General features: G+C 41.6%; 2 protein-coding genes across 3 annotated transcripts in view; both read right to left on the bottom strand.

The window, feature by feature from the left end:
- Window positions 1-16,552, bottom strand: part of IPO11 (importin 11) — a 450,706-nt gene that overhangs the window by 135,090 nt on the left and 299,064 nt on the right. The window lies entirely within an intron of this gene.
- Window positions 10,672-16,279, bottom strand: LRRC70 (leucine rich repeat containing 70). Of its 2 annotated transcripts, none has more exons than XM_066602788.1 (2): window positions 16,193-16,279; window positions 10,672-15,113 (listed from the first exon to the last, which is right to left on the bottom strand). In XM_066602788.1, exon 2 carries the CDS (start codon window positions 15,104-15,106, stop codon window positions 13,235-13,237), a length of 1,872 nt encoding a protein of 623 aa, XP_066458885.1. In that variant the 5' UTR covers window positions 15,107-15,113; window positions 16,193-16,279; the 3' UTR covers window positions 10,672-13,234. The 2 variants fall into 2 exon arrangements, with proteins under 2 accessions (XP_066458885.1, XP_066458886.1); XM_066602789.1 differs by having other exon boundaries at window positions 10,672-15,010; window positions 16,193-16,263.

Below are 16,552 nucleotides of genomic sequence, written 5' to 3'. Positions count from 1 at the left end.
TAACGAACCCCATTGGCTACAATGGGAGACTCGAGCATTTTTGTATGTGGTGCGCCGGGTCTCTCTCTCTCGGCAGGGAGGGGCCAGAACAGGCACGTCACAGCGGAGAGGAGCCAAAAACTGGGGCGGGGTCGAACACGGCTTGATGCTCGTTCGAGTAACGAGCACCATCGACTACGCTAATACTCGAACGAGCATCAAGCTAGACAGCGTAGGTTCGCTAACATTTTCATCATATTTTATTAATTTTTTCCTCAGAGACTGGGTGAAAAAGTGTAGTTTTGGCGTTATGAATTTTTTGTTTTCTGACAGCCTTCACCATGTGGTAAAATACATTGTATAAATAGATTGTACTTTTATTGATGTGACGATACTAAATATGCTTTTTTTTGTTTAGATTTTTTTCGTTACAAATATGGGAAAGGGGAGTTAAAACTATTAATATTTACTATTTTTTGTAATTTCTACAAAATCTTTTTTTCCACTTATCTAAACAGACATGTCTTAATAAGCAGAAATACCAGGCAGCCCTGGGGGCCTTCACAAGGCACTGGGCTGCCGTGACCTGTAGCGCCACCCGCAGATTCCATCGTGGTCATTTTTTAAAGGAAATTTTTATTTACTTTTTTTTTTTTTTTTAAACATCAAATACAACAACAAAGAAAAACACAACCAAGCCATCTTTGCGTAATCAATTTCCTAACAAGGTATACGTCAGCGACATTTAAATGCCGCTTTCAGAACTGACCACGGCATTTAAATGGCTAACAGCTGGGATGAAAGTAATGGCTGATCATGTCTGTTGCAGCTCGGTGTCAGCGGTCAACCATCGTGTATGAAGCGGTCTCAGTGTAAGGACTGGCGGTTCGCGGGTCCGTCGTGCCCGCACTGACGGTCCTGTCACACATGCGGCTGCTGTGCGGTGCAGGGGGGCCCCGGTCCTTGTCACCTCCCCTGGCCACCGAGCTCCTCCTCGCCGCCGGGTTGCTAGGGATGCGGTGGGTGTTGCCCCGCGTTGCGTCCTCGGTATTATGGCAACCAGGCATGTGTCTCCTTCCCTGCCTCCTGCAGGGCTGGGGGCGGGTTCCCCAGAGCTGCTTGGTGCACTCAGCTGCTGTCAGACTCCCCGCCCCAATCAGCTGCTGGGCGGGAGCTCTGACAGCATTTAAACCCGCTTGTGTCTGTAGACCAGTGCCAGTGTTAGTTTGGTCTTCCTGCTACACCAGCGAACTTCCTGTTTTTGACTCCTGATATTGACTCTCTGCCTTTGACCTGACGTTGCCTTTGCCTGACCCTCTTGTACCGCGTTTCCTCTCGTTGCTGACCCGGATTGTCTGACTCTCCTTGCTGTTGTTTGTTCCAGTGTCTGACCATTTGTTAGTCCCAGTGTTCCCCTTCCTAGTGAGGGTAGGGACCGTCGCCAAGTTGTCACCCTGGGGCTTAGCCCAGGGGGGCAAGTAGGTAGGGACAGGAGTTGCGGGTATTTTCAGGGACTTTCAGTTTCCTGGACCCCCAGTCCTGACACTCAGTGCCTGAGCCTACTCCATACAAACCCTATGAATATCCAATGTACATGTATGTCGGATGTTTCTAAGAGGTTAAACACTTTCAGCAGCTGCATCATATTTAGACATTATTTACATGAATATCCTTGAAAAATTGTAGTTTTCGAAGAAACGGGGCAAAGAAATCAGTGTTAATCAGCTGTCTCTGTTGCACAGAGCAGGCGATCACAGCACAACGTTCACTTTTCAACAGCAGAATATGAAACAAAAGCCGTGCCGCGATTGCTTGCTGAGGGCAACAGAGACGGTTTCCGCTTTACAAAGGTAGCTAAATCATCGCTGCGCACAATGTAAGAACACTGCTTTTTACCGTGTATTTTGATACTATGTAAACTTCTGAAAACTTGTAAAATAGTTTTGTAAATGGCGGAGAGGAAGCACTTACGAATAGAAAAGCGATTTGCCAAACTCATGTTGAAAAATATAGGGCACACTTTGTGCGGAATTACTCGTCTCTTCATGGGGTGCATTGTATTCTCAAGAGGCACATCGAAAACAAGAGTGATCGACCTCTCAAGTGACCACAAGAAAGGAGAACAAATTTATCCGAGTGTGTTCCAACTATGAGATGGTCCTGGACTCTAGTGGTTCTCTTCCAGATGTTCATTACAGGATGTTGTGTCACCTCATCAGGGTTGACGGACTACTGTTACATGGACCTTTCGGCATTGACTTACAATCCTGCACAATGCTCCGCGAGTATTTGTTTTTGCATGTGCTTTACTTGTATTCTGCATTTACAATTTTATACTTTTATGGCAAATTCAAAAAACAGATTAAACATAAGGCTTCATGCCCATGGACGGACCGGGATACGCGCGCGGATTTTCGTGTTTAAAAACGTGAGTGCCCACAAGCAATCGCGTAATTCCGCCACGTAAATCCTATATTAATGGAGACCTCCCATGGGGGGAAAATGTGGTGAATTAGAACATGCCATAATTTTTTTTCCACAGCAGAATCACGCATGTGAGCATTGAGCCATTAGGTTCAATAGAACCTAATAGCAGTGGAATTCCGCCGCCGATTTACGCTACAGGAACCGCGGTGAAAATCCGTTTGTGGGCATTAGCCTTAATAGCTAGGGGGGGAAAAAAAGTCTGTAAGAGTATAAAATATTCTTATTTATCTAAATAAATCCGTATTCATTACAAAATTTTGTTTATTTCCAAAAAATGTACAATTTTGGATGGTGTATTGAAATGAATGAGAAGTAGCGTTTCTGGAGTCATTGGATGGGCACAGTTGTGACAATTCATAGAGTCCTGCTCTGTAACACGATTCCTGTATGTCTTACACTCCCCCTTGCTACTACACAGCAGCATTAGAAACGCTCTTTTCTCCTTAGGGAGAGCAACTATATACTATAAATAAGTGAGGAGACTCAAATGGCCAAGGAATGCTGCCTTTCAGTAGGTGGCACTGTGGAGGATTTATTCCATCTCCCTTATATTCTTATACAGCAGCATTAGGCACGCACAGTGAGCCGGTAAAGCAGAGCTGTATACACCTTGACTCCCATGAAGAACTGACAGAAAAGGGGAAATAAGGGTTGGACAGATTTGATCCTTGACATTCTCTGAGGTCAAATTGTTACGGCTGACAATTTTTTTTCCACATTTGAGTTCAGCGAATATCTTAACTTTATGGACAACATGATGCCAGGTCAATAGGATATAAGTAACCCCTTAAGGACAGGTCCCTTTTTTTTCCCATTTTCTGTTTTTCTTCCCTCCTTTTAAAAAATTGTAACTGTTATTTATCCAACATCCATACATAGATGTCTGATGGCTTGCTTTTTTTGCAGGATGAGGTGTATTTTCTAATGGTGCTATTTAATGTACCATATAATGTACTGAAAAACCTTTACAAAATTTTAAGTGGAGTAAAAAAAACTAAACAAAACTACATTCCGCCATCTTTCGGTGGTGCGTCTTGTTTCTACGGCGCCCAAACTGCAACAAAAATGACACGATAACTTTATTCTATAGGTCGGTATGATTACTATGATAGCAAACTTATATAGTTTTTTTTTTGCTGTACCACTTTAATTTTATTTCAAAGATATATATATATATATTTTTTTTAAATTATTTTCTGTCGCCATCTTTTGACCGCTTTTACTTTTTTATTTTTCCATTGACATAGTTGTGCGAGGGCTCAGTTTTTGTGGGACGTCCCGTAGTTTGCAATGTTAACATTTTGGAATGCACACGATTTTTTGATCGCTTTTTATTGCATTTTTATTTGGAAAATGGGTGACCAAAAAAGCGCATTACGGTGTTCTTCATTTTTTTCCTGGCGACGTTGAGGGGTAAATAATGCATTACTTTGATAGATCAGACTTTTACGGACGCAGCGATACCAAAAATGTATTTTTGTTTTATTATTTAGATTCTTTTATCAGAAATATGAGAAAAGGTTGATGACAAAATGCTTAGATCGCTCCTGCAGTCTGATGTAATGCCATAGCATTATATCATATTGCAATCGGGCAGGCAGTCTATCAAGCCACCCCATGGGCATGACTTGATAGGCATTCTACCATGACAGCTCTGGAGCCTTTGAAAAGGTCCCCGGTGGTCATGATACCCGCAAGGCTCCCTGCGATATCCGAAAATCAGCAGGGGGATTAAAATGCCACTGACAGACAGCAGCATTTAAAGAGTTAGCAGTTCCAATGGGCCGCGTGGCCTATTGGAGCTGTTGCTGGTGGATGTCGGCTGTATAAAACAGCCGGCGTCCATGTTGTATGGAGGGAGATCACCGCGCGATCTCTTTCATACATACCCTGACGCTGCAGGATGTAAATGTACGTCCTATAGCGTTAGGCTGCCTGTCCACGGCCACTTTTGCATTGCGTTCCCCGTGGCGATAAAGCACTATGGAAAGCGCAGCCCCCCTGTCCACGAGCGGAGAATCATAGCGATTCTCCGCTTGCGGAAGGCAAATATCAGCATGCTGCGATTCTCCGCGGTGAGCCGGTCAGATAGGCTTGGTCATTCACTTGGAAGACTCCAGGTCCCTCAGCGATCATACATTTATTAGCTGTCCTGTGAATAAGCAATAAATGTACCAATGTAGCCAAGTTTAAAATGACTTAAAGGGGTTTTCCAGTGTAAATACTATTGATGAGCCGGTGTATGCAATAGATCCCCAGCAGCACTCCTACTCACCACTCTTGTGGCCGGACCTTCAGCATGCAAAAGCCACCAGGAACCTGAACATGTTCCCAAATAAAGTCCAAATAAAAAAATTATGCGGCAGCATCCAGGTTGCAAAAAAATGTGTCAAACTTTATTCTCCCGTGACATAAGACAGACAGCGATGTTTCAACCGGATGGTCTTTTTCAAGCTTGAAATTACACACTGTGTAATTATGCGTCCAGTAAAAGCGCCACAATCAGCTAATTGATCGGTGTCCAGAGCAACGGACCCCAGCCGATCAACTATGAGGATAGGTCATCAATATTAGTCTCCCAGGGAAACCACTTTAACGTGTTACAATAACTTTCTGTGCCACAATTTATTTGCCCTTTCAATTGCTTTACCAAGGATTTTTTGTGTTAACATATGAGAAAGATACTTTTTTATGGGCTAAAGGGGTTTTCCAGGGAAATACTATTGATGACCTATCATCAGGATAGGTAATCAATAGTTCATTGGTCGGGGTCTGTCGCATGGGATCAGCTGAGCAGGCGCATGCCATCAGCACCGCAATAACATAGAGGTTGGAGCGGAGGCCTCCGTGCCGACCTCCTTATAGTGGCCGGCACTTGTAACTGTAGGCGCAGCTCTCATTGATTTCGGACCCCAGCAGATCAACTATTGATAACCTATCTTGGTGATAGGTCATCAATAGTATTTCACTGGAAAACCCCTTTAAGGTAAGATAACTTGTTGCGGATAGTTATGATAGCCATGCTAAATTTGGCTACATTGGTATTTAGTGGGAAAACCCTTTAATAAAATAATACCTATTAAAAAGTTATCCAATCTGGCCAACTACATTTTGTTAAAAGGGTCCCTTGATAATGGCTTGTTTAGCTTCTGGGACTTACAGCAGTAAGTATTCAATTTCCCTGCAGCACCACCGCAGTGGAAATGAAGCATTACACAGTGCTTATTGACAACAATGGCCTATTTTTGTACTGCATGGACATTTGGGGTCCTCCAGAGTGAAAGACTGTCTTTGTGGCTGCTCTCATGTTTGATAATTATAGAAGAGGGTTATGAATAGGAGACTCATTTATTAACCCAGAATAAGATATCTGATAATGTATGGGATTTCTAAATAAGACAACCTGCAAACAGAACTATGTATTGTATAATTTACTCACTAACAGGTCCTTTTACATGTAGCAATTTTTACATTGGAAGGAGAAAGAGAGCCGTTTGCTTTCAAACAATGTCCATTTACACGCGTAGATAATCATTTACATGTTTTCAGAATTGTTTTGTTTCACTTGTTCAGTCCATTGTTGGTCTATCAGGGGAGTCTGGAAATGCCTGAGAGTGATTTGTGAATGACTGAACAATTGCCCTTTTACATGCAACGACTGACAAATGCTGAATGATGCTTTTTATGCCTGCATAAAATGAACAATAATCGATAAGCGAACAAATAAACATTCCTTGCTCAATTGTTGGCTATATTTGGTAATTCAACGGTTCTTTGAACCATATAATCATACTGTGTAAAAGGGCCCTAAGAAATAAGTTGCTAACACCAAAAAACAAAGCAAAAAGATATTTAGTAGAGAAGGTGAGAACAAATTGGTTTATGAACTTCCTCCTCATGCCTGCATCTTGGTAGTTGCCAAACACAGCGTGTCGGAAAATACATCCTAGCCTCGTGGCTGGAGTTTTACGAATACAGTGTTGAATATGATTTCTCCCCTACTACTCCTTTCCTGAAGCTTTGTGGTACACAGCTAAAGACTCAGCAGGGCATAACAGAAAGCATACGGATTACGGACCATAAAGGGCACAGTTCACCCCCTCAAGACCTCATTACAATCAACATGCCACGTTTTATAGATATTCGTATTCACTCTTTCTAAAAGTAACTGACATTAGAAACGTGAGACATTAGTGTCTGAGGAGGAAGATGAAAATTACAATAATAAGCAGCCTTGTAACAGAACTTCAGAAATAATGAGCAATAAATACGTATTCCGGGACCTTTTTTATTTTTTCTATGGATAACCAACAGGTCATCAATAGATGATGATGAGGACCCGCCACTCGCATCCGCACCAAATAGCGGATTCTTGGGGCCACGGTCACTGCAGTCCACACAGAAAGCAGAAAGTGCTGACTATAGTGCAGTGGCCCAGGTTGGTATTGCAGGCGCAGCACCTATTGCAGCTGCAGTACCAAACCTGGCCACTGCACTATGGTCAGTGCTTTCTTTGTTGATCACAGTGACAATGGTTCTGGGGGAATTCGCTAGTTGGCGGAAATCCGAATGGCAGGTCCCTGCCCATCTTCTAGTGATACCCGGTTGGTAATCAACAGAAAAAAATTTAAAACGTCCCAGAATAGTCTTTAAAGAAATGTCATTTTATGGTGGGTAGATTGGAAGGGCATTCCTGCCAGAAACATGAATTACCAGTGCTAAATACTAGTTCTGTGGGAGTCCAACCACTGGGACCCCAGCAATCATCAGTGCTCGGCTGACTTCACAGTGCCATAGACTTTAGGCCAAATGCACATGGGCGGAAATTTCACAGCAGAAATTTCCCGTAGAATTTCCGCCCCGCCTGCTCCATAGGATTGCATTAGATAATGCAATCTTATGCAGACAGCCGCGATTTGACCGCATGGAATCTTGTGCGGTAAACATATTGCGGCATGTCCTGTTTCTGTGCAGGCCTCGCAGAGAATTCTCACAGCGGGATCCGACCTGGCCTTCTGCAGGAGGCCTTAGATGGAGACAAGCAAGCCTTGCCAAAATTTCTTAACTTTTTTGCATTAGAAACTGGTGTAAAATGCTTTATGGATGTCCCTGCACAGCAGACTCCTCTCTGCAGGCATTGCATATCCTGTAGAGTTGAGTCCCGCACACCAACTTCCAGGAATGACAGCGCTGGAACAGGGAGCCTGATAACTATAAAAAATACATCCCTGGACTCCTCAGAATCTGCATTGTGAGCGTCATGATTTAGTTTACGGTGTTGAGAGGTGCTGACAGATTCCCTCTAAGGACTTCAGTTGTTAGTAAGTCATATATAATAGGTGTAGTTCCTATTTGATCCATATGGAGTGCTGGACTTCCTGTTGCATTTTCTATTTAAAGAAACCCAAAACTTTCTTTTGCACTGTAAATTAAAAAAAAAAGGATATTGAAAGCAAACATTCACTTTAAATAGAAAGCTTCTGCATGTCAATACTTCCCAGAATTCATAAACTATTATTTCTTGTTCAAGAGCATTACCCCCAGTGAGTTTTTTCCTGTCTCTGAGAAATAACGTTTATTTAATCAGCACTATGAAGGCGGTTTTATGTTCAGGACGGCAGGAAGTCAATCATGAAATTATGTTGATAAAAAGCTATAGCATAAAATACACAAAGAAAAACAAAAGAAGAAATGAAATGTCACACAAAGAAGATCATAATGATAAAGCATGTCTTAAAAGACACAAAGAAGTTCCATTTATGTAATTAATGCACAAGAGAGAAGCATTTCCACCCTCCCAACAGCACGTATAGGCTCTACCGCTGTGAAGAACTGAACATATCCCAGAATAGAAGGGAGGAAACACAGGAAGTCAAAGCTCTAGATCTGCAAAACAGACTTTGTCAAGGGTTTGTACACTTTCATTTTTCTACTTATACAAATCCAATAAGTAAGAGTGCAAAAGCCTTCTTACCAGAACTGGAAACTCTTTAGTTCGGTCAAGGGGAGCTACAGCAAAGAGCTTGGGAACTTTGATAGCGCTAAAAGTGCTCTGGAGATAGAAGAGCATGTGATCAAGAAGTCCTATCTGTCCAATGATCTGCTCTACAGCTGTCATTGACAGGAGATTCAATCAGAAGATTACTACAGCTGTCAAATAGAGCTTTGAAGAAGCTCATTGGACGGAGGAAGGGGGGCGCTTCAGCAAGAAGCTCTGTCTGAAGTCCACTTGTAGTAGCAAACTGAAAGTTCACTTTTTGAGTGCTGTGGACCCTAAGATATATTTACACTCTTCTCCTCTGCCAGCTCTGCCAACAGTTTTGTAGTACTGCTGAGAGACCTTTAATGCACAAAATTCTATGTATTGGCATTAACCCTTTCCAATCCACTGTCTGACGTCTAAAGACACTCTGATTGAAGGCTGTACAGCTCCGATGTCTGAAGACGTCCGTCAGGGTAATCTTACTGTATATTACTGGCCGCTCTGTTGTCGGGGGCCTCTCCGGCATGTCACATACAGCAGTACAGGCTCTAGCCAGCAGATGGTGCCATTGTCTAATGTCAGAAAAAGAAAGCCCCCTAGGAAACCCTGAATCCAAAATTTGATTGCAAAGGGTTAATGATCTTTGCATGACACCATTGGTGATTCAGTGATGCCACATGCATACCCAGGTACCCACGCTCCATTACTGCACTTGCACAAGTATTCACACGTTGCAGTGCAGGCAGTCGGGACAAACACTGGTCCCTGCTGTTATCAGTGAACCATTAACAAAGCTGGGGTAATTCGACAAAAACAATCTTGTCATTTGTGAGATCTTTCCTTTTTTCAGGGGTGTCCCAAACACTCCAAAAGCAGTTATTTCAGTTCATATGCAATGATATAGTCTCTGTAATTAAGCCCTAGAACCACATTTTTTTAACTAATACAGACTCAATGTAAGGACGGATTGCATAACCTCATCATGGCTACTACTCTGCAGTGAAAGCAAATGTAACAGCACAGTACGTTAGTCTGGAACCTTTAGGACCTTCCTAGCGTACATGTTTCTACATTGTGTTTTACATTTAGCAAAGGCTATGCGTTTGTCACAGTCTGACGGAGTGCTGTGTTAACCTACAGATGAGGCATTTGTGTTCTCGAGTCTAAAAAGTATCAAGTACTGAGCGGGTCCCTCGCTTTTCCGGTTTCACTTTTAAGATAAATATCAATCTTGTGACAGCTGCCACTGTAACACATCTCAATTTCCATTAGGATTTCACGTGAACGAGATTTTCCTGGAAAGGTATGCCACTCAGGCTAAAGCCAAGCAAGTAAAGCAGAAGGATTCTCAATGTGTAGGTTGCATCTAAAGAGAACATACAAGATCATAAAAAGGATTAATCAGATGTTAATAATTGATGACCTGTTCAATTTAAAAGCACATTGAGTGTAGAAGGCATCATAAACATGGCAGATCAATGCATGGGCAGATTGGCCATAGCATCTACAGGAAGACATCCTGGTGAGCTGGTCAAGTCATGGGTTGGTCTGGTCAGACAGGGCTTCCATCAACACCTGGTCAGATGCCCAGACCCACTGCACTCCAGTGGACTCAATGCAGCCAAATTAGGGTTGATGCAAGATGGGGCACATGCCACAGACCCAGCTCTCCTGCTGGCTCAGAGAACCCAAGGACCAGCTGCAGGCTGACTGTGGTAAGAGACTTTTTATTACAGATGGTCATTCTAGTGCCTCTGTCCTCATCAGTTGGCTTCAGTGTCTCTTCTTAATTAAACACCCCCTCTGCTTCCTTTTTGGCACCATAAAGAGCTGAACTGCTGCAATTATGCACTACGCTCTGCTCATCAAGGCCCAGAGAAACAAGCAACAAACAGATGTCATCTCAAAACAGAGATCCAGCATCGGGCAATTCTTGTTTTGGCCCACTCCATTAGAAATTTGGATTCACCTACCAACATGAGGCTACTTGTTTGATATTTTTCGAGGGCCATATTAAATTCCCAATCCGGCCCTGGATCCGTGGGGGTGGAGCCCATAAGGAGGCACATGCAATCAGTGTAGCTCAATACTACGGAGCCATAGGTAGTGTACCTTTAGTGTTGGCAAATGGTAACGATGCCATACTTCAGAGATATCATCAATCTGTAATACCGCATTTGATATCTGATGAAGTACACCACACTTATATGTTGGATTCTGGGTGAATTTTTTGTAATATTCTTTATTTTATTAACTTATTACTACAAACATGGTCCTAAAAATATTACTGTTAAACAAAAAGTAATTAACAATATGATTGACTATATACAATACTGTGGGTATCAAATTAGGGCTTAGTATGGATTTACAGAGTGGAAATATGGTCATGTGCATTAGTTCATTTTTTGTATCCTTTGCACACGACTACATGATGCCTGTACAGCACCCAACTAGGAGAGCAGAACTTCATCTGTCGTCATTAGGCTGCAATTAAAAGTGCCAGAATCAGCCAATTGCAACTAAGGCATCGCTGGTTATGATAGGTTCTAGATGATCTGATATTTTGGATTGACACATTTTTTTCCCTTAATTTACTATCCCCATGAAGTCATCTGCTTCTGAAATTCTACATTATAATGTATAGTCATGGCCAAAAGCTTTGCGACCACCGAATTTTGTTTTTTCACAAAGTTTGCAGCTTCAGTGTTTTTAGATTTTTTACTTTCTATGGTATACTAAAGTACAATTCTAAGCATTTCATACAATTTAAAATTTTATTGACAAATACATCAAGTTTAGGCAAAAACTTATTATTAACAGTGTTGGTCCTTCTTTTTCAAGCATTCTGCAATTCGCCCCAGCATGCTGGATATCAGCTTCTGAGCAAAATCTTGACTGATGACAACCCATTCTTGCCTAAACAGTGCTTGGAGTTTTTCACAATTTCTGTGTTTTTGTGTGCCCACCCATTTTTTGAGGATTGACCATTAGGTTCTCAATGGGATTGAGATCTGGGGAGTTTCCTGGCCATAGACCCAAAATATCAATGTTTTGCTCACCAAGCCACATAGCCTTGTAACAGGGTGCTCCATCATGCTAGAAAAAAGCATTGTTCATCACCAGACTGTCCCTGGATTGTTGGGAGAAGTTGCTCTTGGAGGATGTTTAGATACAAATCATGGCAGTGTTCTTAGGTAAAATTGTAAGTGAGCCCACTCTCTTGATTGAAAAGCAACCCCACACATGAATGGTCTTGGCATGTATTACTGTTGGCATGACACAGGACTCATGGCAGCGCTCACCTTTTCTTCTGCAGGCAATCACTTTTCCAAAACAGTGTGAAGCGGTCTTCATCAGGAAAAAAAATCCTGTACAGTGATTGGGTTGCAGAGGACTGGGGTAAAATTATTTTCTCTAATGAAGTACCCTTCAGACAAACCAAAATGCAGAAATTGTGCTAAACTCCAAGCACTGATTAGGCAAGAATCGGTTGCCATCAGCAGAAAAAGCTTTATCCAGAATGCCAGGGAAAGTTGCAAAAGTATTGAAAACAGGATTAACACTATAAATATTAAGTCTTTGCATATACTTGATATATCTGTCAACAAACGTTTAAAAAGATATGAAATACTTATAATTGTACTTCAATACCATACAAACATCTGACTAAGGCCAAATGCATACAGGCGGAAATTCTGCGGCGGGATTTCTCGCAAAATTCCGCCCGTGCCCGCTGCCATAGGATTACATTAGATAATGCAATCCTATGCAGACAGTTGTGATTTTACGGCGTGAAAACTTGCACGGTAAAGAAAAATCGCGGCGTGTCCGATTTCTGTGCGAGCCTCAAAGAGGCTTGCACTGAAACGTCACTGCTGCTATGCCGGCTCTGGTCTGCGCATGCGCGGCTGTGCGACAGCTGGCGCAGAGCGAGACGCCGGGAGGGGGTGAGCTGCCATGGTCACTGCAGGGGCATGGCTCTTATCCTGCTGCGAGAATTCTTGCAGCGCGATCCAACCTGGCCGTCTGCAGGAGGCCTAAAACAATAAAGCAGCAAACCTTGTGTAAACCAAAATTTCTGCTAGTCTCAAAACATTTGGCCACAATTGTACAATATAATGTGGAATCTCAGAAACAGAAGACTTCATGAGGATCGTAAATTGGGAAATGTCTCTGATCAAATAAACTGCGGTAATCCAAAATATCAGCTCGTTTAGCATCCATCATACCCAGTACACTATAGAAACATCAGACTTAAACATCTCAAAATACTGAATCAGCAAACTTTGTCAAAACCAAAATTTGTGTCAGTCTCAAAAATCTTTGAAATGGAGTCTAGTTCCATGCTGATTTTAAGACTTTGGCCGCCTGCAAACGGCCGGATTTGCACTGCGGAATCCAGAGCGGGCTCCCGCCTCCGGATTCTGCAGAAAATACCTGCCATAGCATGCTTTAGAAAATCGTTTTTGCTGCCCATGACCGGAAATCGCGGGGAGGGAGGGGTGGGGTGGGGGAATTGCAATATGCTCTATTCCAAAGCGGATTTTGTGTGGACGACTTCCATTGAAGTGAATGGAAGCCGACCGACCTGTGGCCCTTCTGCAATCATCATTGCAGAAAGGTCGCGGGATACGAGTCCTCGCTAGCGCAACATTATCTGTACTGCACATGTGAGCTGGCCGGCACACCCGCAATACAGATAAGAATCCGGACAGGTACGCGGGATCACCGGACGGGCACAGGGTTGTTATGCAGTAACTTTTCCTGCTAACCAGAGGAAATCAGTCAGAGAGCAGAATGTTCAAACAAGATGACCTGTGTCTGAGAATCTGATGGAGAGCGCTTCAGTGGTCTTATTAAGTCCATATCAGGACTTGGCAAGGGATTTTGCGGTGGGATGTGTATGGGATCTGTTGTCTGGTACCTGCCAGTCTGATAGCAGCTGTAATATTCCAGCACACTGTCACCTTGGTGTTCTGGAGTCCTAAGTTTCTTTTTCAACTGATATATCTTATATATTAAAAAACAAATGACAATACAAGACAATATAAAAAACGAGAGCAAAATGTAAAAAGACTGATGTAGGTCTTCTGCCGTCGGTTGGCATATGACAACTGGTTTAGGAGACGCTGTAACAATGTCTAATGGCATCTGGCTCACACCACTACTGCTTAGATTGACAGGTGGAAAATGAAATTCTCTCTCTTCATACAATGGTGTACTAGCATTCTGTCCTCGGTTGCTCCGTGCAATGTTAGTGGACTCCGTAGAAGTTGATCGAGCGGAAAAGCTTCTATGGGTACTCAGAGAGCTGAGAAGAGGTTTGTATGTGGCATTTTTCATGTGGCCATCCATCATTTCAGTACTGGTTGATAATCCAAGAGACAATCTGGGTGACTCATTTGTTGTATTATTCATACAATTCCTAAATTCAGTCAATCTCACATTGCCCAGTGGTCTGTTCTGGAGCTGTGGTGGACTGTGACAATGCAAACTGAATCTAGAAGGTGAAGAAAGGAGGAAGTGTCTAAGTGCCAACAAGCTGCATCCACAATGCCATGGATTATAACTGGCCTGGAAATGACTTAATGAGATAAGGGGTTGTACCACTTGAGGCTGCAGAGATGTCAGGTTATTAAATGCAAGGTTGAGAACTTTTAGTGAAGGTCCAATTTCTTCAAAGGTGTCGTTCGATATGTCCACTATGCCATTCCTGTCCAACTGTAGGTACACTAATTGATTGAGGCTGGTAAAAGTCTTCGAATCAAGGGTACGTAGTTTATTCCGGCTCAGGATCAACTGTTTGAGATTACTCAGCCCATTAAATGTCTTGTCACTGATTGCCTGGATATTTGCATTCTCTAAAAACAGATGCTGCAAAGAGTTAAGTCCTAGAAAAGCAAAACTGTGTATTGATCCAATCTGGTTATTTGACAAAGAAAGTCTTTTGAGACCTTTGAGTAATCCCAGAGCATTGGATGGGACTTTACTTAGATGGTTACTTTCAAGGTATAGATTTTCTAGCTTTTCCAGATGATGCAATGCTGAGTCAGATATCTGTGAGATATTGTTGCTGGATAAATTTAGAGTATATAGGTTAAACATTCCAAAAAACAGATCGCTGGTGAGAATACCAATTCTATTCTTCTGAAGGTATAAGCTTCGGACAGATTTTAGGTGACTAAACAACCCTTGAGGAAGGAGATCAATCCGATTTTGTTGAAGGTACAAGTAATGAAGGTTGACAAGTCCATCAAATATCGAGGAATCTAAATACTGAATGTAATTGTCGTTAAGGTACAGGGAGTACAGTTTCTTCAAGGGCGAAAATGTTTTTGGATGTATGTGTGAAATTTTTGAATTGTCCAAAAAAAGCACAGCTAGATCCTTAAGGTCCGACAGCTCACTGGGGCTTATATGAGTGATGTTATTGCCACTCAAATGTATGAGCGTGGTTGTTTTGGGAAAGTTCCTTGGTATAGAGGTTAGACCCAAGCTTTGGCAATTAACTTGTTTTTCTAAACAGATATGGCAAGTTGGAGGGCAGCAAAGGACCCTTTCCTGCAGAAGCAATATAAAGACATAGCCATAAAGACATATGCGGAGTGGGGTGAGAAAGCTCTCACATCTGTACACGTTCCTTTGTTTGCTGCTCATAATTGTTCTGGCAAGCGAAATGAAAACAAACAGTCAAGAATTAAGAATACATTCTGCTGTACAAGGTTCATAATTTGCTAAAACAAAACTAACTTTCATGCTCTGCTGCTTTAGAAAATTAATATTCTGCCACCGCTTGAGAAGCTATACTCCTTGTTAATTAACTGTAGCTTATGATGAAATACTGGCAGAGGACATATATTGGTATAATAGAAATACCATGCAAAAATAATCTAATCCAATATGGGGTACATAATGTATGGTTAGTCTCACAATCTGATAGTGACTATTCATTACTGCATACTTCTATGACAAATAATAACAGGAGACTACTAAAGTTATATGTAGGCATTCACACAAGAGAATATTAGTCCTGTCTATATAATGTAAAATGCCAAGTTGCATGATATAGCAAACTTTGCTGCAAAGAAAAGTTCATTTTTATCAATGTGAAGAAAGATAAAAAGACAGACAGAAAGACAGAAAATAAAGAAAAGAGTGAAAGAGAAAAAGAGAAAGTAAAATACTAAGAGAAAGAAAGAAAAAAGAAAGAATGAAAGAAAAAGAAAGACTCAAAGAAAAAGAAATAATGAAAGAAATAAAAAGAAAAAGAGAAAAATAGAAAAAAATAATGAAAGAAAAATAATGAAAGAAAGAAAAAGAAATAATAAAAGAAAGAAAAAGAAAGACAAAGAAAAAAAAGAAAAAGAAAGAGAAAGGGAGAAGAAAGAAAAAACGGTTCAAAGAAAGAAAAAGAAGAAAAGAAGAAACAAACAAACGAAAAACAAAAAAAGAGAAAAATGTCAATTCAAAGTTTGCTGCAACTGTGCATTTGATGCATGAAGTGCCAAGTCCCCTTTGCTACGTCTGTAGATAGCTGCTGTATGAAGTACATTATTCTGCTGAAGAGGAATGAATAATGCATAAAGGATAAGTGGTGTGTGTGGTGAACAAAGTTCAGAGAGGTGTACAGTAACTCTCCCAGGCTGTACGCCATCCACAGGAAAATGTATTACAGCCCGGAGCGCAGCTACAGATTCCTATTAATACAGAATACCTATAAATCAATAAAAGTCATTTTCTTACCCCAAGAATATTGTTCATTTTAGAAATAATCTTGCAGTTTCGGTTTGTAGATGTATAATACTAGACAGATGACTCTCCGAAAAAAAGTATGCTGCATGTAATTTTTTTTTTTTTAAGAATGAACAGGAAATGCTTTCCTCCCTATTGATTCAGAGAGCCTGGACAGGATACAAAAGGTTGCTATGGATACAGGAAATTGTATGCAGGAAGTCCTTCCATCCTTGGAAGTGAACTATTGTCCGAAAAAAAAGACTGCAACTAAAAAAAATGTGTTTGTAGTAAATCACTCTTAATACTAAAAAAGTCAAAGCTCAATTTCAAATATAGCTGCAGCATGTTTGGAGCTTGAAGACATGGCTC

This window comes from Eleutherodactylus coqui, chromosome 5 (genome assembly GCF_035609145.1).
Source record: "Eleutherodactylus coqui strain aEleCoq1 chromosome 5, aEleCoq1.hap1, whole genome shotgun sequence".
Taxonomy (NCBI): Eukaryota; Metazoa; Chordata; class Amphibia; order Anura; family Eleutherodactylidae; genus Eleutherodactylus; species Eleutherodactylus coqui.
The sequence above is the reverse complement of the archived record's forward strand: the minus strand, read 5'-3'. Positions and strand labels throughout refer to the sequence as shown.

Coding starts and splice junctions, on each gene's coding strand:
- LRRC70 (XM_066602788.1), bottom strand. CDS start 15,106: ATGAGCAGCAAACAAAGGAACGTGTACAGATGTGAGAGCTTTCTCACC.